This window comes from Pelodiscus sinensis, chromosome 1 (genome assembly GCF_049634645.1).
Source record: "Pelodiscus sinensis isolate JC-2024 chromosome 1, ASM4963464v1, whole genome shotgun sequence".
NCBI lineage: Eukaryota > Metazoa > Chordata > Testudines > Trionychidae > Pelodiscus > Pelodiscus sinensis.
This window is the reverse complement of record NC_134711.1, coordinates 182,144,496-182,167,541: the sequence shown is the minus strand read 5'-3', so window position 1 is coordinate 182,167,541 and position 23,046 is coordinate 182,144,496. Positions and strand designations below refer to the sequence as shown.

The 23,046-nt window shown below is 43.5% G+C and overlaps 2 protein-coding genes across 3 annotated transcripts in view; one reads left to right on the top strand and one right to left on the bottom strand.

Annotated features, from left to right (window-relative positions):
* SCAF4 (SR-related CTD associated factor 4) overlaps positions 1–4,794 on the top strand; it is a 72,521-nt gene extending 67,727 nt beyond the window's left edge. For both annotated transcript variants that reach the window (XM_075910686.1, XM_075910691.1), the window contains exon 20: positions 308–4,794. In XM_075910686.1, coding sequence (XP_075766801.1) covers positions 308–1,143 — 836 coding nt within the window. In that variant the 3' untranslated portion in view covers positions 1,144–4,794. The remainder of the gene's footprint in view (positions 1–307) is intronic.
* Positions 4,795–4,927: 133 nt separating this feature from the next.
* On the bottom strand, positions 4,928–16,724 carry SOD1 (superoxide dismutase 1). Its single transcript, XM_006126060.4, has 5 exons — positions 16,566–16,724; positions 13,241–13,334; positions 11,577–11,646; positions 8,634–8,751; positions 4,928–5,238 (listed from the first exon to the last, which is right to left on the bottom strand). The coding sequence occupies exons 1-5, from the start codon at positions 16,638–16,640 to the stop codon at positions 5,128–5,130; spliced, it is 468 nt and encodes a 155-aa protein (XP_006126122.2). The 5' UTR covers positions 16,641–16,724; the 3' UTR covers positions 4,928–5,127.
* Between the last annotated feature and the right edge of the window lie 6,322 nt (positions 16,725–23,046).

Genomic DNA, 23,046 nt, shown 5'->3' with positions numbered 1-23,046 from the left:
TGAAGGTAGACAAATGTGTGAAAAACAAAACAAGGGCTTAACTATTTTAGTATTCTGTTTAATGCAAATGTATCTGTACAACCTCTGTTTAAAAATGCTGTTTTCCTTTACGGTGTTCAGTATGTGGCAGATGTGTATTTGAGACTTAAATTTCAAGGTCAATAATTACAATAAAATTCAAGTACTATGCAAGCAGTTCTGATTTATCCAGACTGTCTAACCCTACTAATAAGAGTTCTGGGTTAACTTTCATAAGATTCTGAGATTATGGTCTTTTTTATAACATTTGCTTTTTTTGGTTTTGCAGGTACTCAAGGGGTTACACCACCTGCACCTGTGATTGGGCTACAGGCACCATCTACTGGCCTCCTTGGGGCACGGCCTGGTTTAATACCACTCCAGCGACCTCCAGGAATGCCACCACCTCATCTACAACGGTTTCCCTTGATGCCACCTCGGCATATGCCTCCCCATATGATGCACAGAGGTCCACCTCCAGGACCAGGGAGCTTTGGAATGCCTCCGCCACATGGAATGAAAAACCCTTTCCCACCACCTGGTCACTTTGTCAGGCCTGGCGGGATGCCAGGAGCTGGAGGACAAGGTGGGCCTGAAGAAAATAGAGATGGGAGGCAGTTTAGGAATGATAGGCAGACATTCACTCCTAATAGAGACCAAGAAAGGTTTGGAAGGAGGTCTTTTGGAAACCGGGTAGAAAATGATCGTGAGCGCTATGGTAACCGCAACGATGATAGAGATCATGAGCGACTTGGTAATCGTGAAAGGAGAGAATGGGGAAGAAGAAGCCCTGAACGTGATAGACATAGAGACTTGGAGGAGAGAAATAGAAGGTCCAGTGGACACCGAGACAGAGAGAGAGATTCTAGAGATAGGGAGTTTCGTAGAGACAAGGAAGAAAATAGAGGAAAGGAAAAACCCGAGCTGACAGACAGGGCAGATGGTGACAAAAACCACGAATCTCATAGTGGCAAAATGGAAAATGCAGACATTGTTTCAGAACTTAATAAAGGGGAATCTGAACCGAGAGGTGTAAAAGCTGATGAAGAGTTAACATCTGAGGCTACCTCATCTGTTGAGCAAGCCGAAAAGGATACCAGCTCAGTTGTAGAGGCTCCTCGCTAGAGACTGGAATTTGTCAAAAACATGACAGTGACATTTATTGGAGTGTAGAGCTTTAGAGTTGTACAGTATTGCTGTATTATATTTGCTTCTGCTATATCACAACCCCTCAGTAGTTTGTGGGGAATTGTAAGCAATTTGATTGCTTCCCTTCTATTTAAAATAGCAACAACATAACACAAAATACTGAAGATATGAATATTATCCATTTTTGCTGTAACTTTTTTAAAGTTTTGACTTTAAAAAGTTTACAAATCAAAAGTAGAAGTGCTTTCTATTTTTTTTTTAATTTAAGAAAAGGTAACGGTGAAAGCTTCTCAAAACAATAGGGATGTGTTTTTAATAAACTCTATTTTCGTAACAAACTTTAATGTGTGCTATTCTTCCTACACTGCACTGAAGTGGAAAAGGATTGTTCAACATCTTAAAGTTTGAACTGTTAATGCTGTACTGGAGTCTAAATTAGACTGTTTTGTTTATAATTGTTAAAAAGAAATACATTTGTTTGTGTAGCTATTCATAAAAGCAAATTTTTATTTGTAATAGTTATTTTGATTTTTAGATTGCTGCATTTTAATGATCTACTTGACCATACTAGGTAAAGGTTAGTGGTTTTAAAATGTTATTTGAAAAGGTAAATGTTTGTGTTTGCAATGCAATCAAGGTTTTATTTCTTTTTCAATTGGTTCTATAATGTTGCCCTAATTAATCTTTAAAAATACTTACTGACAAAGCAGACCACTTCCAACATCGTCTGCTCTGCTTGTAATGTAATATATTAAGAGTGTGTGTGGTGGGCTAGGGAAGCACCAGTTCAGCATCTTTTGTACTTGTAATTCATTAACGCTTTTTGGAAAGGAGGATGGAAGAGAAATCAAAGACACCAAATCACCAATTTAAAATGCTAACCTATTTTTTTTAAGTGGGGGAGGGGTGGAAAGTGGTGGTGGGGGTATTCAAGGATTTTATAAAATGCTGTGTTCCTTCACACAAGTTTAGCCAATTGTTTGTTTATATTAACATTACCTATTTCTTGTATTTGAGCAAGAGGTAGGCTTAACCTTTTTGCCCATTTGATGGTGGTGTAATCAAATGAATGGAAGAATACACATTCCTGTATCTGTGTAAGTTTAACTGTTCTCTCTCCATCTGCCAGATTATTTGTAAAATAAACTACAAAAGGGCAAGTGTTTAAATCTAATAGCCCTTTTGATGCAGACAATTTAGGAGCTACCAACAATAATCTGAAACTAACCACAAAACCCCAAAGAATTCTGTATCTGGAAGCTTTCTCCTTGATTACCCTGTGCACAAGAAAATGAGGCCTATATTACACAAGTTCAACTGAAGTTTATCATATGTAGTGGAAAAATTTGTATGACTCTTGTCCATGTTCACGTTTTTCCCCTTGAGAGTAGATGTGCTCTGCATTTTAAAGTTGATATTTTCTTTCCTTTCTAAACTGAAGGGCAGCTGCTTTCTTACATCAATACTTTTTTCATAGTTGGGATTTTTTTTTGGTGGGGGGATAACAGGAGGATGATGACATGGGGGAAGAGGACATATATTTTTGTTCTTGCAATAGCAGAATAAAGAAAAAAAACTGTTTACTTATTTGTAGTCACCGCAAATTCCATGTGTTAAAATTTGTGTATCCTTAATGTTAGTTCCATGCTGGGCCAAACTTTTTTTTATAGACAAGAACAGGTATTTGTTTAAAATTGTTAATAATTGTCGATTCTGATGATCAGTCTTTGGATCCTTTTTTCCCCCAAAAAAACTTGGAGACAAGCATAAAGGAGATGGAAGGCTTACATTTCTGATTAGATGTCACTCTATACTCCCACCACTTAGTATTCATTTTCAAACACTGTAACCAGTTTAACAGGTTGCCTATAATGCCATTTATCACACAGTATATACTCTTTCATGCCAGTAAAATTAAGTTGTAAAATCTGCCTCCTTTGGGTTAGCTTACTTCAATATTAAACTGCTTCAATTTTTAGCTCACTTCTGAAATATTTTCCTCTAAGATGCCTGTAGTAGGGGGTTACTGAAATCAGTGCAACCAGCCGTGGCTGAGATTCCCTCCCTCCCCTGTGAGCTAGAGCAAGCAGGGTGGGTTATTTCATTTAAAAACTTTCTAAATAATTCAAACTTATAATTGTAGTGCCCTTTATATATATATATATATAGCTTGGTCATTTTAATGGACTTAAATTTAAGCATAAAATTGTCATTCCATCTAATAATTAGTAGTTTTGCAAGTAAACAGTTGGCAGTTTGTATAAAAACCCATTCTAGAAGTAGTAACTCAGTTTGTATTGATGTAAGATAGTGGAAGTGTAAGTTTCCCTGCCACCATGGATCAAGCCAGATCTATACCACTGTAGTGCTCACTATAACATTTGCCTTTAGTAAATTAACTTCAATAATTTTACCATGTATTGTCATCTTTCCTTCAGTAAACTCAATCTTGGTTACGTGTCCAAAACTGTAGCTTTAAGGAGCAGGCCTTATTGGTGCATGTATGATTTCAAGTGTCCAATCTCCAGTAATGCTAAAACCCAGCAACCACCACCCTCAGTCAGTCAAGTGTGTGCAAAGTAACCTTCTGATTGCTTAGGCTCATAAGATACAGCAAACTTATGCATTTTCTAGTTTTGCATTAGAGCCATTCTATTTGTAATGAAATTGTAATCTAGGTATCTAAAAGGGCAGCCAACTGTACCCATAGCTCAATTATGAATTCACAATGTGAAGGCATGTTCCAGATCATGTATTTAAAAACCCTTAGTAGGTGGCAGAAATTACTGGGCCTTTGAAGTGTTTGGTTGCTATAAAGCAGGCTATAAAAACTACCTTGAGAAAAAAAAATTTCAATGTCTGGTGGCAAGGGTGCTGTGCCTATATACATTCAAGTGCATTGCCATTTAGCCACATGCCCTGGGCCAAACCAGCTGAGTTAGTAAGATACCTTACCAAGTTATTTAAACTAGTAAGTCTAATGCAAGAGTTCTTACCGGTCTGTATCCAAATATAAAATATTACTGCATAATGCTATATTTTGCTAAGCAGGTAAGGCTTTGTGTGAACTACTGCCCTTGTTTTCACCACCACCTCTAACTGTAGTAGCAAGGAGGGGCCCTTGCTGCTATGACATTTGCTTCCCTTTCCTACACAGCTAATTTGTAAGAAACCCTATTCTCAAATTAAGTGCATTTCAGGCTCTGTGATAGTGTTTTGTCATACTTTAGAAGCAGGGTTAAGTCTCACCCATAGACTGTCAAATTAAAGTTGTCAGTCACCATTTAGTATTGGTGCAAATAAGTAGTCAGGCACAAGCAAATTTGGTTCAATAATTCTTCCTTTCACTAGAGGCTGTTTTACAAGTCTTCTCACTATTTCATTGATCTAATGTTGAATGGTCTTTCAAAGTGGAATATGAAAGAGTGGATCCATATAGGGATCCTGCAACTAGCTCATGCCCTTCATTAGCTTTGCCTTCTTTCCAGCTGTCTCCTACCAAGTCTCACTCAGTGTGAGATGTTAAAGGAAACAGTGGATCTGGTGTCTTTGCATAGCCTAGCACTACTGATCATGCATGTGCTGTGAAAGAATGATACCAGAGTAACAGCTGCACTTAAGTTTGTGTGTGTGTTCAGTCTTTACTCTTACATCTTAAGGTTTTAGAACTGAAAGCCACTGCATATGTGCAAGTTGCTATAAACCCTATCCCTGTTGTATCTGTTTTAATCACATTACTTTAGAACAGATTGACAAGAAATACTGAACATTCCATTTAATTGCAGTATGCACATTGTACAAAATTGAGGACATTTACTGCTTTTTATACACCACAAGACAAAGTTAGCAGTAAGATTAAAGCAAGCTCTTGGCAGAATAAGGCCAAATTATTTGCTTAGTGAAATGTACATTGCTGTAGCCTACTCTTCCACTTTAAGTAGCTCTAGGTGGAATTTATATTTAGATCTTAGCTATTCCAATAACACCACAAGCCAGACGAGCACCAGCATTGCCAGTTTTTGAGCTCTCCTCATTTCCCCCTTTACCCAAGTCGTCATCTTTCTCATGGACCTAGAAAGAGAAAAAGCAGGATTAGCACTAAATGTTAAATCAGTTATTAACATGTCAACCTTTAGGCATGCACCTTAAATGATAACATTGCAGTGTTCCCTCTGGATTCTACTTCATACCACAAACTTTTGCCATCTAGTTGACAACAGTAAGTAAAATTCCTCCTCACTAAGGCCTAGTGGGAAGTCAAAATTAAGATAAGCTGACTCCAGCTACATAATTAATGTAGCTGGAGTAGTATAATCATGTTTCCACTGTCCACAGAGCAGGAAACTGATGGGAGCAAGTGCTCCTGTCAGCTTCCCTTACTTACAAAAGGAAGAATACTGAACCCCAGCTAGAGCTGCCCTCAGTGTTTGATTTACAGGTCTATACTAGACTTGCTATGTTCAAATGCCAGAAGATGGACCTCTGGAGCATCAATCCACTGGTAAGTATAGATGTGACCTTGTGCCTCCAGCAACAAGAGGGAAACAGAAGTACTTCCTGATATATTGAGAGCAAGGTTTAATATTCAGCACAGAATTAGTTAAGTGCCCTATACCTGACATGTATCCTGAGTACTTATGACTCTAGTACTTCCATAAGATTAGACTGGCTGTAAGAGTATGCTCCATTTATTTGGAAGAAGTTGCTACCATCAAGTTAACTCCAAATTTAAAAAACCAAAAGCCAGCCTTAGTCTGGCACCATTAAGCTACTGAAGACTAAAAAAAGCCACCCACTTATAATAGGGACTTAAGCCAATAGGCAGATTTTCAATATCCAGTAATGAGTCAAAGCAGATTGTATCCTATACTAGCCACATTTGGCCAGATAAGTGTGAAGTGCTATAATGAACTCTAGCCAGAGCTGGTTGGACATCATGGAGTTAAAGCATTTATAGCTAGTGACTGTGCTGAGCTAATAAGTCAGATACTTCTGCTTGGTTGAACACTGATAGAAGCCACTAAAGCAGTGGTGATTTTACACTGCCTTCACACATGATGCAACTGAATTATAAGAGTTTCAATGCAAAGTTCTTGTTCCAAAGGTATAGTATGCAAGGTGTTATAGCACTAATTATGCTAGTTACAAACAGATCCAGTTTTACTATTAAGTCAATATTTAGACCCTTGCTTGAGTGCCTTTTGTCAAATACTTCACTGACAGACTAGCATTCAGGTAATTTGTTTGGGTACATGTTAACCTAAAAGTAGAGGAAACAATGCAAAGACACCAGGTCTACTGTTTCCTTTAACATCTCACTGAGTGAGACTTGGCAGGAGACAGCTGGAAAGAAGCCAAAGCTAATGAAGGGCATGAGCTAGTTTCAGGATCTATGAGGGTAAGTCAAGAAGTATCCAAAGTGTATTTATTAAAATTACCACAACAGCAATACAGAACTCATAAGTATCATTTTTCAACAGTTCCCCTGATTTTCACACTTGGTCCAGCATCACACAAGCTTTTGTATACCTTCAAAGAGTGTTTTTTGGCCAGGCAGCAAGCCATGTGTGCACCTCCTTCAAATCATGGTCACTGGCAAAATGACTGCCTCTTAAAGCATCTTTGAAAGGGGGGGGGGGGGGGAGAGAGAATCTCTGCTATTTGCTCTCCAGCTCAGTGGTGGATCCATGTTTCATCACCAGTGACAATATGACTCGTGTCACCTTCCTCATGATACTGGTTCAAAAGACAGTTATAGATGTCTGAGTTGTTTGGGAACCCACATTGCACAAACTTTGAAGCAAAGTTTGTGGTGGATGATTTCATAGGCAGAAATCATGACTATTCTCAAACAGGAGGATGACTGTCGATGATCAGCACACAGACTTGTTCAATGTCCCTTTCAGTAGTCAATGTGGATGAGCATCCTGATCATTCTGTATCAGTGACACTTGTTCAAAAGTGTCTGAACAAGTCAATCCATTTGTACATGCTGTGCTGCAGCAAAACAGTCACTGTACTGATAGCCTTTCTGCACCTTTTACACCTTCAGCCCACAAATTGAACCACTGCACACTGCTGCTCTTCAGTGCATGTTGTAAGTGTAGCAGCTCTGTTGACCCCCACTAGTGGGGAAAGACATCTGAATGGTCTAGGCCAAATGTCACTACAATATAGGGAGGTTCTGTGCTTACGGTTGCGCATGAATGCAGCAGCTAGGCCAATCACAAAAGATCGGAACAGTTTGCAGATCCTATATGGGTAAGTCAAAGTCTGCCAAAAGTCATGTCAGCCAGGAAGGCATCACTTGTTGAAATCAAGTTGGAGTAGGCTGTATGACAACTAGCACCAAATCATGAAGTCAGATAATGTCTATAGCTTAAGCTCTCCAACATGTACAGCCTCTTTCCATCTATTCCCTTAACATAGATCAAGATTTTCCAGTCCTGATGCACAAGCTGATTTTAAGCTTCCCCTTTAAGGCTAGTATCTTTCCCTCACATAAGCCTTCCTTTCATTATGCAACCCATACATCATTGGCCAGGTCTCATTTTAAAATGAAGCTTCAAGTTTTGGCACTGCAGACAGCTAACTCAGTTTGTGCAAAAGAATCAATGCAAATGTTCTAGAATCAATAACATGGGACAGCTTAAGAGTTTGAGGCTGGAAAAAAAAATCAGCCTTCAGCATGACCTGTACACACAGCCATCACCGCTTGATATTAGAAATGTGTTCACACAAAAGTTCTGCAAAAGATTCAGGGAACTAACTTAAATGAAATTTAAAAAGTATCCTGCAGTCTGAAGTCAGGATATACTGTCCCTTTTAGGCACCCCAGATTCTTGCCAGAAAAAAAATTGCAGCAGTAGTCTATACAGAAGATTCCAAAACCCCAGAAAGTTGTGTTAATTGCAGAATTAGTTTAAAGCAGGGCTACTCACAGCCTGTGGGTGGGAACTAAAACAAGAGTAGTCAATATAATGGTCTTCTGTTGATATGAGTTTTAGTAGTTAAAGAGAAATAACAGTCCAGGAGTTTAAGCACTGTCATATGGGTGGAAATCATTAATATCAGCAGAACTGACTTAAGTGGGGTCTGTGTGTTGTATAGTTTTGCCTTAATCTTTGTATTCATGCCTGTCAATGGGAAAAGCTAGTTGCATATATATATATATTCGTAAGTATATGCAGCCACACTTAAGTTGCAGCTCTCAGCATGTGCTGTGAGTATCATTGTGGCCCTGAGACTTCCAAAGTTGAGTAGCCCTGGTTTAAAGTATTCAGAAATGCTAGTGTTGACATTTAGGTTGTCTTCAGATACCCAATTTAGATGAATAGTACTGTTCAGTTACTACTACAGGATCTATTAAGACTCACTGCTTCAGTTTATTTGGTTTGGCTTTTTCAGTGTTAGATTCTGTAGAACAGGTATATTATACCAGATTTCACTCACAATAAGATACTTACCACCATAGTGCGTCCAATAATAGACTGTGGTCCATTAAGAGAAATTAAAGAATCCGTAATAGACACTTTTGCAACACCATCTTTATTAGCAGTCACATTGCCAAGATCTCCAACATGCCTAGAATGCACAGAAATAGAAGTCATGAGTCTTAAGACATTAAGTCTGAATCATTTGCCAGCAAAGGTATTAGCTTCTCTATTTAGTGACTGGTATGGGGTTAGATTCCTGGTTTTGTTTAATACAGAAGCAATGTGTTATTTGTATCATGCTTGCTGCTTCAGTTCAAACAAGCATGCCCTCTAACCCCATTCTTGCTCCAATTTAAGGCCTCACTATTTAAAAAAAATAGTCAGCTACTGAAGGATGGGAAGCTTGTTAACATATTGGCAGAGATTCAATTTGACTTCAATCCCAGCAGAGCTCTGGAAGCCACAAAACACAGCTAGTGTTTTGAACATGAAGATGTTGGGGGTGAGGGAATATGGCTTAACCAAGAGAGATAGTCCATTTTATTAAACTTCTTGGTCAAACTCACTACCTGGTAACATTAACAAGCCCACACTATACGGTAACTTTTCAGTTACTCACGTGTTATTCATCTCAACTAGCCAGCTTTGAGTTCTGCCTTACTCAGACACTAGAAACATCTTAGAATGACAGATTCTATCCACACTTTAAAGCTTTTGATGCCATATCACACAGCTGTATTATCTGAATCAAAAGAAGCTGTCAAGAGGGGGGAAAATATGCAGGCTCTTCACTGATCTATATATAATAAAGGGACCACTGATTTGCTATGCTATGAGAAGTGACCTTATTTGGCATTTTCCAGGCTGTCATACTGTGGAACATTCTCCCCAGAATGTGTTTCCACCTTCCAATTCTCAAAATGGGAGACACGCATCCAAAGAGTGGAGGGAGGTAAATTTGTTTGTTCTTTAAAGTCCAGGATTTTCCAGAAGAATTAGGATTCCCAGAGAAAAACTATGGGATACTTTGTGTATGATTTACATCAGTCATGTATATAATTCAGTATGGCCAAATATCAATTGAGATGGTTAGCGTTTGACTGTATTCTGCTTGTAGTAGCATAATTGCCTGTATTTTGAGACATCTGTATCTTATGAATCACAAAATAAACTATAGGCAAGGAAAGTTTTGCTTACTCTAGTTACCCAAGGATTTAAAAATATGGAGATCTATGTTAACAGAATATGGAAACAGGTGAATCTATTCTGACTAGTTCTTCTGATCTGGTATTTTGGTATTAGCTGCTGTCCAAAGCTTTTAAAGTGACAAAAAAAATCTCTAAGTCAATAGTTCACCATTCTCTTACTCCCCCCCCATGCTTTTTGCTGAAAATTACTAATTAGCACTGTAGAGGCATGAAAGCAATTTTAAAATTGCTATGCTAGTTTCTCCCCAAAGAAACCTCTCGAAGGTTTGTTTGTTTAAATGGTCCTTAAGTTCACTGCTACACTAGATACTCAAGGAAGGCTCAAAAGTATAATTCTTCAGACACTCCAGTTGTAACCTTTTCTAAAGATGCTTACAAAAAAACTATTCATACAACATCCAGCACTTGTAATCACACCAGCTTCTGCCAGAAGTAGCATCTTAACTCTAACATTTAAGCCAAACGTGCTTGCAATTTTGCTCTAGTTCAGAACTGGAGTCAAATAAAGACAAGCCAAACTACTTCAGACAATCATAGCCTTGCTTATGGTGTAGCTGTTTTTGCTAGAAGTTGATTTGGGATATTACTAGACATTGTTTAAACACTTGCAATTAGTGATCACATTTACTATACATCCAAAGTGAAGGATTTGACCAATATGATTAACAGCACAATATCACAAATTAGGCCTCAACATGCAATAAATGTTTGCTACTTGGAACACCTGTCACAGTGCTGAAGTCCAATCACTTGTGAATGCTGACATTAGCCTAACACCTTTACTTTTTGCTTCATTCCACTTGCCATCATTACAAAAATTTTCCTCAAGTCCACAGTGCCAATTCTGAATAGAGGCACTGCTCTCAAGTACCAGAGGTGTCATTTGTCAGTTATTCACAAGGACATCATACACCATAACAATTAGGACTCTGAAATTTCTTGAGTGTTAGCCAGAGCTATAAAGCAACTAACTGCAATACTCACTTCCCACTCACGTTTAGAAAGATCTAGGAGTTCAGTTTAGCATTTTCTGGACTAGAGATTGATGTAAGCTAGTTCAAGTGCAGGGTGTGGCTACACAATTTACATGATACCCCTCAGCAAATTTGTACAGTGCAAAATACCCATAGTGCATGATCAACCCTGATAACTGGCAGGGACATATACTCCTGCAGATGAATTCCTGGAATCCCCACTATGCTTTCTAGGGATGTTAAATTTAGATTAATTGAATAGTCAATAGGATTTCCACTTTTGAACTGGAGCAAGAGCCCTGCTGGGAAGCCCCACAAGTAGCGCAGGAGGCACCTGAGCCTTTGACATGTACATGAGCCCCACTGGGGCTTGTGTACATTTCAAGAGCAGAATCACAGCAGAAGCAGTACAACTGGAGACTACTTCAGTCCCTGCTGTGCCTCCCTCTCTGCTGCCCCCTGCGGAGATGGTGCTGGGGAACCGGCTTTTAAGCGGTTTCCCACCAGCGCCTGCTCCCCCACCTTGTCGCTTCCCCTATCAGAGGCAGGGGATCATATCCCTAATGTCGTCTTTATCTCCCAATGCCCCCCTCCCCAGAAACACTCCTACTCAGGGTTCCCCACTGTACAGTGGACTGCAGTGGCTGAAGCCGGAGAAGGCCAATGGCAGAGAGTGAACTTTACAGCAATTTCAAGGGGGGGCCCAGCTGGTGTTGAGAAACTGGTCACATCAGTTGCTGCTAGAGGAGATTACATTAAAAAAAGGAAAAAATTTAAATACTTATGTTCACCTCTCTTGATCTTGTGGTCCACCATGTTTTTTGCCATGAGGATTGAAGTGAGCACCTGCACTGGTACATCCTGTAACAATTACAATCTTCAGTACAAAGCTATAGAGAACTGAATATTCTTTCAGATGCATGATTTAAGTTCTGTTGGCCAGCAAGACACCTTATATTATTAACACAGGAAATAGTTATTGAGTGAAGAAAGATGTGACACTTTCCACTCAAAGGTGACACTTACCCTGAACACCTACTGGAGTTTATTTGCAAGAGATGCTTCGAGACCTTTTAGAGTTCTTTATTCATGTGTCAAGCATGAGAAAGGCTGTCCTGACTAGAGTGACCTACCTATATATGTAAAATGGAATTGCTAGTGAGCCAACCCTTAGCTTCAGCTTAAGATGACACTTTGAAAGTCTATCCACCCAGTAGCGAGCAGAGACCAAATTTGAACTAGCTGGCCTCAAGTTGTTACATTCCATTGCCTATTTGCTTTCAGATTAAAGCTGCATTTGAGTACTAGCTCAGATACAGTGGTCATACAGGCAGTCCCCGACTTACGCAGATCCGACTTACGTTGGATCCGCACTTACGAACGGGGCTCTCTCGCCCCGGAGGTCGAGGTAGCGGATTGCTACCTGCGAGCTCCAGGGCGAGAAAGCCCCGTTCGTAAGCTGCTCTGGTGCCCCTGGTCTGCTGGGGACCATCTCCAGCAGACCAGGGGCACCGGGCAGGTTCCTGCGCTTCTGAGGCTTTGCTCTGGCAAAGCCTCAAGCACGGGAACCCGCCGCTGCTGCCGCTTCAGTCCCGGTGCCTGTGGTCTGCTGAGGACAGTCCCCAGCAGACCACAGGCACCGGGACTGAAGCCGCAGCCGCGAGGGGGTCCCGCGCCTCTGAGACTTTGCCAGAGCAAAGCCTCATAGGCGCGGCACCCCGCTGCTGCTGCGGCTCTGCTCCTGGTGTCCCTGGTCTGCTGGGGGGGCACGGCTAGTGTGCCTCTCCCCCCCCCCCAGCAGACCAGGCTTTTGTTTTGGACCCTGGAGCAGAGCAGCTGGGGCGCTGCCGATTGGTCCTGCAGCGCCGCTCTGGGCACTACTGGACCAACCCGGCAGCAACCGAGCAGCTCTGCCCCAGGCCTCCCCAAGTCAGCCGCTGCTGAAACTGACCAGCACTGACTACAGGAAGCCCGAGGCAGAGTTGCTCTGCCCCAGGCTTCCTGGAATCAGTGCTGATCAGTTTCAGCAGCAGCTGACTTGGGGAAGCTTGGGGTTCTTAAGTTGAATCTGTATGCAAGTCAGAACTGGCAGTCAGTTTCAGCAGCGGCTGAATCTGGACGCCAGTTCCGACTTACACACAGATTCAACTTAAGAACAAACCTACAGTCCCTATCTTGTACGTATCCCTGGGACTGCCTGTATACCATCATTTTCTCAAAGTGAGACACTGCTATCAGCGACTCACCTGATAGACCTTCATTTTATATTGCTTTCCTCTCATTTAGGGACACAAACTGAGTATACCCAAAAGAGATTCCAGCTATGAATCTCACTACAGTAGTTTTATAGGACTGCAAAACATGGCATTAAGGGCAACCTGATGTCAAGTGCCATAAACTTGAGGTATCAGAATGCAATTTAGCTACAGCAACAGAGCCTAGACATGAACCCTACCATTTGTGTTGTCTCCAAATTCATGGACATGGAAACCATGTTTTCCTTCAGTCAAACCTTCAATAGTTCCCGAGAGTGATACCGGTCCAGTACCCTTCAAATGAGAAAAATGGTTGTGTTAGTCTAATAATTCAGGACTTGTAGAGCAGTGGTCCCCAACCATTTGAGGTTGCCAGGCACCTGGGGCCTGTGCCCCCCTAGTGCAGGACAGGGGTGCCAGTAAGTTGAATAGGGATGCAAGATCTGGGCAGGAAGTGAGGTACAGGATGGGTAAAGGAGGGTAGGGTCTAGGAGAGTCTGATGGCAGGAGAGGTGGGTGTGGTGGGGATGGGGGGGGGGTTGGGGGAAGTAATGCAGAAAGGGAGAGGGTAAGAACTCAGCCACACAGCTAGTTGGGGAGGGAGGCAAAGAAATGGGGAGTAAAGGAAAGCACAGCTTCTGCTAAGTAAAATTGTATCCCCCTCACATCTTCCCTCTGCTCCAGCTTTGCTCCTCATAGCACCGTGATGACCCAATACCTCATCCCCTCCCATTCTCCTTCATCCCTCCTACCCCCCATGGGTGGGGAGGGGGTAGATGAGAGTCACTTCCCTGCCTGGCTCAGCCCTTTGCTAAGGCTCACCTTTCACATGAAGGCTGCTGCTCTGGGGCTAGGGCAGGTAGAGCCTGTGGGCAGGTTCTAGTCCAGGTAGGCACTGTGGGGCACTGGGGAAGGGGAACCCCACCCATGCACACACCCCACGAGGAGCAGCACAGCCAGGACCCTGCCATCCCACAAAGGTGGCAGCAGCTTGTCACCAGCCACCCAAGCCTCAGATCTGCAGAGCAGCTCCAGCCCTGTCCCAGAGCAGAGCCTGTAGTGAGAGGGAGTTAACTCCTTAGCTCCTGGGAGCTGCACACCCAGGCTGTGCAGGGGCAGCTCCAAGGACAGAGCCCAGTACAGGTCATGCCACCTGCTCTGCTTGCTGGGCCACCCTAGTCCCCTGCCTCCCTGCTCCTTGCCCTTCCAGCAGGAAGCTGGTGCTGCAGCTGCATGGCAGCCACAAGACTCCAGCCACTTCCAGGAAAGTTCCTATTGTGCATGCCATTCAAAATGGGCTCATGTCACACCTACTGTAGGTTACTGACCCCTGCTATTTAACAAACAGTAATTATTCTGTGGGATTAAGAAAGTTATTTTGGCATCAATATTTTGAGACCCTTGTCAAGAGCCACATGCCTTCAAGGGAGTGTGTGCAATTTCATGCCTTAAATTGAAGTAAGGTATTTTTAAACTCTTCACCTTGTAGTATAAATACTGTGATTTCCTCATCCTTAGCACAGAAGTAATCTTAATTAGCCTCAGTTTATTCTTGAGTTAGGTAAAAGATGTCAACCTTTGTATCATCTTCTGTTTCCATCCCTCTTTAGACAGAAGTTTACTAAACTGCCTATCTGCAGGCAAATTTAGGGTCTACCCAGGTGCTACATTTGGTAATGACTGAAGGCAAGAGTTACAGAGAATGCTGTCCAATAGAGATTTTCCATGGTACTGACTACTGCTTAACTGCTTTAAACCTGCCGAACATTTTCAAAAAGTGAGCCTAGGAGTTTAAAATCATTACTTTGTGAACCTTAAAAATAATGGACTGAACAGACAGCAGAAAAGCCCATTCTCACTTTTGCCTAATGAATGCAGTGGCATTAACAGGGCACACCACCACAAATAGTCCTTTACAATGTATGCTCACTAGAGAAGTAAAATCCTGTTTAATTAGTTAACTGGTTAACCAATTAAACAGGTGGGCGGGAGGCTATTCCACCACCTCAACCTGTGGCACACCCAGGCCAGAGCAGCCCCATGCCACAGGCAAAGGGCTGCTCTAGCTAGGCCCTGACTGGATCAGCCCATATGTGCTGGAGCAGCCCCCACCAGTTAACCCTTCACATACCTAATACTAACCAATTTGTTTCACTTTGCATTTTGCTGTCACCATTCCCAGACCTGCAGAAGAGCTAAGTGGTCTAAAACCTAGTCTCATCAACAGAAGTGGGGCCAATGAAAGTCACTCCTCCCACAAGTCTCTTAGCTTAAGATGTCAGTTATGAAACTACATTTGTCATGCAGTTTTAAGTGGCTGCCTCCCTTTACCAGGAACTACTGCTATGCATATTACTACTTGAGTAAAACTGATGGGTAACACATGCCTTCACCAACACAAGTAAAACTCACCAACACAAAATCCTTGTGTATGTTCATTTACTATTACCTTTTCCCAGGTTACCTTTAGTTTTCCCAGGTTACCTTTAGTTCAACCCAGAAGACACTTCAGTCAGAGCAGCTCTAAACTATCCACAACTTGTGCAATTGCTAGTTAAGAACACAGCCCTCCAGCAGCTTCATAAAAGCTTAAGTTCAATTGCTGTTTTGTTGCCACTATGTACACAGGCAAGCTGAGTCAGTCCTACCAACACTGTCCCTTATACACAGAAGACTTTGCTAAGTCTTCCAGAAGACAGACCATTGCAGCCTGTAGGACATGGGTTCCCAAACTGGGGGCATGAAGAAATTCCAATGGTGCATGAGGTGACCCCCCCCCCCCCCAAAGTTTTTCTGCCCCAGTCAGTTCCTTTTTTTGCTCAACAAGTTTTGCTGGGGCCTGAGCCTTTCCCCAAAAATCAAGAAGGGGGCGTGATGCCAAAAAGTTTGGGAACCACTGCCACAGGATGTATTATGCCAGTGCTAGTGACAACAGGGCCGAGCCGTAAGCCAGCCAGCACCCACATTTGGGCTTTAGTCAATGCGGTCACCAGCAGCTCAGCTCTCTAGGGCAGAGCAGACCTTGGGCTCGGTCCCCACTGATCCCAAGCAGCCTGGGACTGGCGCCTGAAAAAGCCATTTGGAGGGGCAGGCTTGGCCACATGGGTGGAGGAGCTGAGACCCGACCCAAGGAGCCCCCTGCCCTGCCACCCGGGCAGTCCAGGCTCCCAGACCGTTTCCCCCCCCAGCCGAGCTCCCTGCCGCCGCCGCTCGAGGGGAGCGGGCGGGATTTGTACTTTGGAACCAGCCTCTCGTGCTGCTGCGCCGGGAGCTGGAGCGCGCCCCGCCCGCCCGGCTCCGCAGCGCCGCCTGCGCCTCTCGAGCCCCCCCCCCCGGCAGCGACCTCAGCGCCCGGCCCCGCCCGCCGTGACTCGGCACTTCCAGCCGCTCCCCCAGACCCCGGGGCTGAGCTGCCACGGGGGGGGGGGGGGGGGGAGCCGCTGGGCTGCCACCGGGGGGACTGACTCCTCCCCCTCCCCCTCCCCAGCGGGGCCGACCCCGCCCACACCCCCTCCCCGGCCTGACCTGCTGCTCGAAGTTGATGACGCCCTTCACCGCGCCCTCCCCCTGCAGCACGCACACGGCCTTCACCGCCGCCATGTTCTCGCCGCAGCTGCGCGCACACACACCCACGGCAAGCACCCCGCCGAGCCTTTTATAGCGGCCCCGCGCTGCGTGGCCAATCACAACGCGGCCTATTTGCCCGCCTCGGGAGAGGCTCAGCCAATCCAGGCCACCGAATCCGCCGCCCGAACCCACCAATCGGAAGAGGGAGCGCTATCGCCCCCCCCATTCCTAGTCATGAGGGTGACCGACCTTCACTCTGCCTGGAGAGGGTGGGGCCACGCCGCAAAGGCAGCGGACGAGACCAATCCGGGGGCAGGGCTGTGGGAGCATGTCCTACCGCATAGCCCAGCCCCATCCTGCCCTCAGTGTCTGTCCCTCTTGTCCTTTGGGGTTCTTAGTCTTTACTGTGTTTTGCTGGGTGTAAGGCTGTGAGCTTCCAAAGTTACAAATGGGGGGACCTTGCAAAACACACAAGCTGATCTTTCTGAAGCTTTTATAAGGAGACTATCAGGTGATCAGTGTTTCTTACATTAAAAAAGTCTTGATTTTGGAGCATTTATGAAATAATACCTTTTCACTGTGCTGGTTTTCCACACCAGCAGCCTGTGGAGATGGGGCTACATTTCAATGATTCCACTTAGATAAGGCTAAAACAAAATACTGCTACTTCCTTCATTTGAACCTTCTAGTCAGCCAGCCACTACTCAAGCCCTTATATCCCTGCAGAGCTGGATTTTATTATTGTCATTAGCTGGGCACTTTTCACTCAGCTTCTAGGCTCAGCTACTTACTAATAACTAAGGCCCTACCTAATTTATGACCAGGAAGAAGGTGGTCTTTTGTGGGCTGGTCTTTTGTGGGCTTTTACCTTACGCTACACCAGTTTTAAGGGGGAAACCAAAGTCTGCTAACTGAGGGCCAAACTGCAGACAACAACACAGCAGTTACAGTGGTAATAGCATACCATGCCATCCTTACTGCTGTGCTGCTGCTAGCAGCAGCTCTGCCTTCAGAGCTAGGCTCCTGTCCAACAGCTGCTGCTTTCTGTGGCCATCCATCTCTGAAGGCAACACTGTTGCCTGTAACACTGCCGGAGTGAGGGTTGCAGTGCTGCACCTCCACACGCACACAATGGCCTTGCAATCTCCCCACAGCTCCTTTTTGCGTCTGGCTGAAATAATAAAATTTACTATTTTTAAAATCCTATGATAATAAATTGACCAAAATGGACCCTTAGTAATAACCCAGCTAACATATATCTCTCACTCTCATGGAACCTTTGGGACCCATTATTCCATCTTACCCAGATAGTCTACACTGCCAGTTCTTCCGGCAGAAAATTTGCAAATGAGGGACTCATAGCATATTTTCTGCCATTTCTTTTTGTGCAAGAGTGTTTTGTGCAAAAAGAAGCAGGGTGGATTTTTTTTTTTTTGCACAAAAACCCCGTTTTGCACAAGATCCTTATGCCTGTCCTTATTCCAGTCTCATGTCTGCAAGCATTGAGGGTGATAAATATGCACTCGGAATATCACAGGACACATTGAGCATGCTAGAAAGTAGTCCAGCTACATCCTTGCAGAATTTGTGAAATGTAGGGGAAAGGGTTTATGAACACCATAGAAAGCAGATCACAAGAGCACTTTCCAATATGCATGGTAGCTTGGGCTACGTCTACATTGTGCATTCTTGCGCAAGAAGATATGCCGCTTATTTGCAGGCAGAATGGCTCTTGCGCAAAAGCCCTTTGCGCAAAAATGGCAGCTCGTTAGGTATGCAAATGAGGCGCGTTCATCACCGCGCCTCATTTGCATATCTTGTTGCACAACAATGCACAGTGTAGACATAGCCTATAGATAAAATCCTGGCCCCAGTGAAGTAAATGGCACTGAAAAGAAGGGAGCGAGGATGTCATATTACCATTTTTCTAAATATTTCTTGCCAGGAAACTGATAGATATGGCCTGTTTCCTCACTAATACAGAATGTATGGTGTTTTATAATCATCCAAAAAATTTTGTATTTAACACCACAAACCAGTGGAATTTGCCAGTCAGTGGAAAGTACCGGAACTAGCATCCCTCATTTTGGAGCTTAATCAGTTGCTTGTCAAGTATGTCTCTTATGGCTTAAAGCCTTGCCTTGGAGAACTCAGACGTTGCATGGGCTTTTAATATGACATGGGGTAACCTTCTTACACACAAGAAAATAAATGTAAACAAGAACAAATTAAAAAACAGAGTATAAAACAGTCTGATTAAGAATGCCTTCGTCTCACTCAGCTTTCAGTCCCCTCTGTTTTGTAATGTCACAATTTCATGTTGCCATAAAATCTTCCAGGGTAGGCAAGACTTGAATTCCTACTGTTAAAAACGTGATAAACCCTTGTTTCCACTTCATTTTACAAACATTTTTACATCATAAGCCCAGAAGTCTGTTTTTTCCCTTTTCTAAGGCCACCTTTTAATGACTGTGATAGAGTGGGAAATAAATAGCTGTATCAAATAATGAATTTCATTTTGTATTATGAGGTGAACACATGTTTAAGGTTACTTGTACTGCATTCCAGATAGTTGCCCTGCCCAGGAAAGGCATTTGCAAACTCATTGAGAAGCCATCAATACTACAACCTGAGGCCAGTGACTTTGCTTTGTCTCCCAACTGCCGGAATAATGTTGTTACTGCACAGGGGCTCACAGGTGAGGCAAACATCACAAAAGAGGGGTAGTCTTTCCAATTCTGCAGAAGCACATGGACCAGAGACAGAGGGCTTGTCTACATTGGCAAATTACTGTGCTGTAAGTTTTTCACTCAGGGGTGTGAAAAAACACACACCCAGAGCACAACAAGTTACAGGGCTGTAACTTGTCAGTGTAAAGAGGCTCCCAGAGCTGTTAGTTACTACCCACGTGGAGTTGGTTTGCCTAGAGCAGTGGTTCCCAACCGCCAGTCCATGCACTGGTGCTAGGCCACAAACTGCTGGCTGCACACTGCCAGGCCATGCCCATGCCTTGATAGGCCTGTATGCAGGGGGTGTGTGAAGGGTGTGAACGCACCTCCGATGGTCCCTGCGCTGGTCCCTCCCACACCCTGATGGGGGTGTCAGGCCCTTGTAGGGTTGCCAGATGGTTTAACCAAAAATACCCAACATCCCCTTCCCTTCCCCCAAAAAGAAACAATGGAGGAAAAATTCTGGGGGGAGGGGGGGGGGAGAAGGGGGAGACCAAAGTTGTTGAGCAAAAAAAAAGACCTCAAAAGTTATTGAGCAAAAAAATAACAAAATAAATAAAATAAAATAGCATGGCCCTTTTAAGTGCGAGGGGGGAGAGGTTGAGCATTAAAACCCAGGAAAGGCATTGCTTCCCCTTGCTTCAGGTCTTTTTGCAAGCAAGTCTGGGACTCTGAGTCCAAGGGTGTGCACACTGGGGTGGGATAAATATTGGCAGCTAGATAATTTCCTTTTACCTCTGTTGTACTTTGTTAATTGATGTTATTCAGTGTTAATTTGTTAAAGTCTGTTTCTTTAAGTTAAGTAAAGGTTGTTTATTCTAATGAAATCTATTAGATGTATATTATTTATGATTTGTAATTGTTGTTCTGGAGTTAGATCCAGTTTATTGCTGGAATATGTATATTCCTGGAGGTTCCCAAGGCACACCAGTCAGTGTGTTATAGGGCCAGCCAGGTGGAGGCACTGCCATTATATGTTCTTTCTGAGCAAGGGACAGCAGCAAAGGGATGGATAGGGTTTCCCCAACTAAACAACATCACCACTAGGGTACTCAGGATCTCCTTTTACGTTAAAACCATCAGGTGCCCAGGCATACCTGTGAGTGTGACCTGCTCCTGAGTAATCCAGGGAAGGAAAAAGGGGGTTACATATGCATGTATATGCAACCACACTTAAGTTAGGGGGGGAGGGATAGCTCAGTGGTTTGAGCATTGGCCTGCTAAACCCCGGGGCTGTGTCTAGACTGGCAAGTTTTTCTGCAAAAGCAGCTGCTTTTGCGGAAAAACTTGCCAGATGTCTACACTGGCCGCTTGAATTTCCGCAAGAACACTGACTTCCTACTGTCTGAAATCAGTGCTTCTTGCGGAAATACTATGCTGCTCCCATTCGGGCAAAAGTCCTTTTGTGCAAAGCTTTTGCGCAAAAGGGCCAGAGTAGACAGCTGAGATTTATTTTCCGCAAAAAAGCCCCGATCGCGAAAATGACGACCGGGGCTTTTTTGCGCAAAAGCGTGTCTAGATTAGCCAGGGACGCTTTTCCGCAAAAAGTGCTTTTGCGGAAAAGCGTCCTGCCAATCTAGACGCTCTGTTCCAAAAATGCTTTTAACGGAAAACTTTTCCGTTAAAAGCATTTGCGGAAAATCATGCCACGGGTTGTGAGTTCAGTCTTTGTGGAGGCCATTTAGGGATTTGGGGCAAAAATTTGTCAGAGATGGTACTTGGTCCTGCTGTGAAGGTAGGGGACTGGACTTGATGACATTGCAAGGTCCCTTCCAGTTCTAGGAGATAGGCAATCTCCATTAATTACAAAAAAAAAAATTTAAGTTGAGGCCCACAGCATGTGCTATGAGTATCACTGTGGCCCCAGGGCTTCCAAAGTTGAGTAGCCCTGCCTAAGAGTATGCTTTACAGATCCAAAGCTAGAAACAGTGACAGTCTCCACCCAGGCGAAGCTGAAATGGAAGCATGTGACCCCCCAGCAATTGGGTCCACTTGCCAGAGAATGGTAATTGTACAGGAAGATATTGGTTCGGGTTGTAACAGACATTTTCTTTTTGTCTCTAATGGTTTTTGGGTTATTAAACTTCAAAAATTAATAAAATCAGTTGATTAAGATTCGGTCTCCCATTTGTTCTGCAGCAGCTGTAACAATGCCATTGGATATTTTCTCCATTAAAAATGTTATGCTGTGGGTTGGTCGATCATATTACCTTCCTGAAGCTGTTGGGTGTGAAAGCTGCCTTACGTCTAAATGAAGAAACAAGTCAATGTTCCTTTATTTAGTTGTAGCTGAAACAATAGAAAACTCCTGTCCAAGGACTAGACCACATGCACATAGTAGGAAGACCACAGAAACTCAGAAAGAAGGAAAAGAGGAAGTCAGAGAAGCACTTGTAGTGTGACCCTGAGACAAAGATGAGTGAGTAGCCAATGGTGGCCAAAGCATGTGTTGGAGTGTGTAAGAGTTAAATAAGGGGTCTGGGTAAATTGCTACCATGGTGATGGGGATACAGCATGGGTAGGCACTGTTCCTATTGATTTGTAGACATCTTTTCATGCTTCTTTGCAATAGATGAGCACGTACTGCACCATGTATGTAACTTTTAAAGAATGCTCTATGAATTAACAGTGCTATATTCCTTACTCCTTTATCCATTCCCATTTGCTCTGAAGTATACATTTGGGGTCGCATCTCCTTTCCCTCTTGTAAATTGCTGATTTAAGAAATGTTGTGATATGCGAAATGTTTACATCAACTGTAAACAGGGGCAGATATAATTATATTCATCACAGTGTTATGATTATGCATTATATGGGTGTTCATAAATTAGGGCTTAAAAGGTGATGTAATTTATAAGTACACACTAAGGCTATGTCTAGACTGCAAGCCTCTTTCGAAAGAGAGCGTCTAGACTGCACGTTGAACTTTCGAAAAAGCGGCTTGCTTTTTCGAAAGAAAGCATCCAGCGAGTCTGGATGCTCTCTTTCGAAGAAGCCCTATTTACATTGAAGAATGCCTTCTTTCGAAAGAGGAACTTTCGAAAGAAGGCGTTCTTCCTCGTGAAATGAGGTTTACCGCCATCAAAAGAAAAGCCGCGTTCTTTCGATTTAATTTCGAAAGAACGCGGCTAGAGTCTGGACGCAGGGGAAGTTTTTTCGGAAAAAGGCTACTTTTCCCGAAAAAACCCCTGAGTCTGGACACAGCCTAAGATAAAAATGTGAACTTGTAGTTAATTTGTTGCACACACAGATTCCAAGGGGGAGGGTCTCAGACTGAGTGAAATCTGCAATAAAGAAGCCTGTTTACTCCATCCGCCTCTGGGTCACCTGTTCTTTTCTCATAACTTGAAGGGGCATATGATTTTTTCCATCTCTGGCATGTACATACCTTGCAGTGGCCACTACAAAAATTCCATACAAACACCTGTTCTTACTTTCAGGTGACACTGTGAAAAAGAAGTGGGCAGCATTATCACCTGTAAAAAATGTTAACTAACTTGCTTTTCTTAGGCTATGTCTACACTCGCAGCTTCTTGCACCAGAAATATGCAAATGAGGCTAAGCGTGGAATATCACCGAGCCTTGTTTGCATAGCTAATGAGCCGCCATTTTTGCAGAAGAGGCTCTTGTGCCAGAAGGCGCTGTCTACACTGCCCCTTCTTGCGCAACAAAAACCCTCTTGCTCAATGCCGTTACACTGATTACATTTC

Excerpts from the sequence above, each read along its gene's own strand:
- SOD1 (XM_006126060.4), bottom strand. The coding sequence starts at position 16,640 with ATGGCGGCGGTGAAGGCCGTGTGCGTGCTGCAGGGGGAGGGCGCGGTG. Across the intron at positions 13,335-16,565 it reads TCATCAACTTCGAGCAGCAG|GGTACTGGACCGGTATCACT; the intron begins GTCAGGCCGGGG and ends TCTCATTTGAAG. Across the intron at positions 11,647-13,240 it reads ATTTGGAGACAACACAAATG|GATGTACCAGTGCAGGTGCT; the intron begins GTAGGGTTCATG and ends TAATTGTTACAG.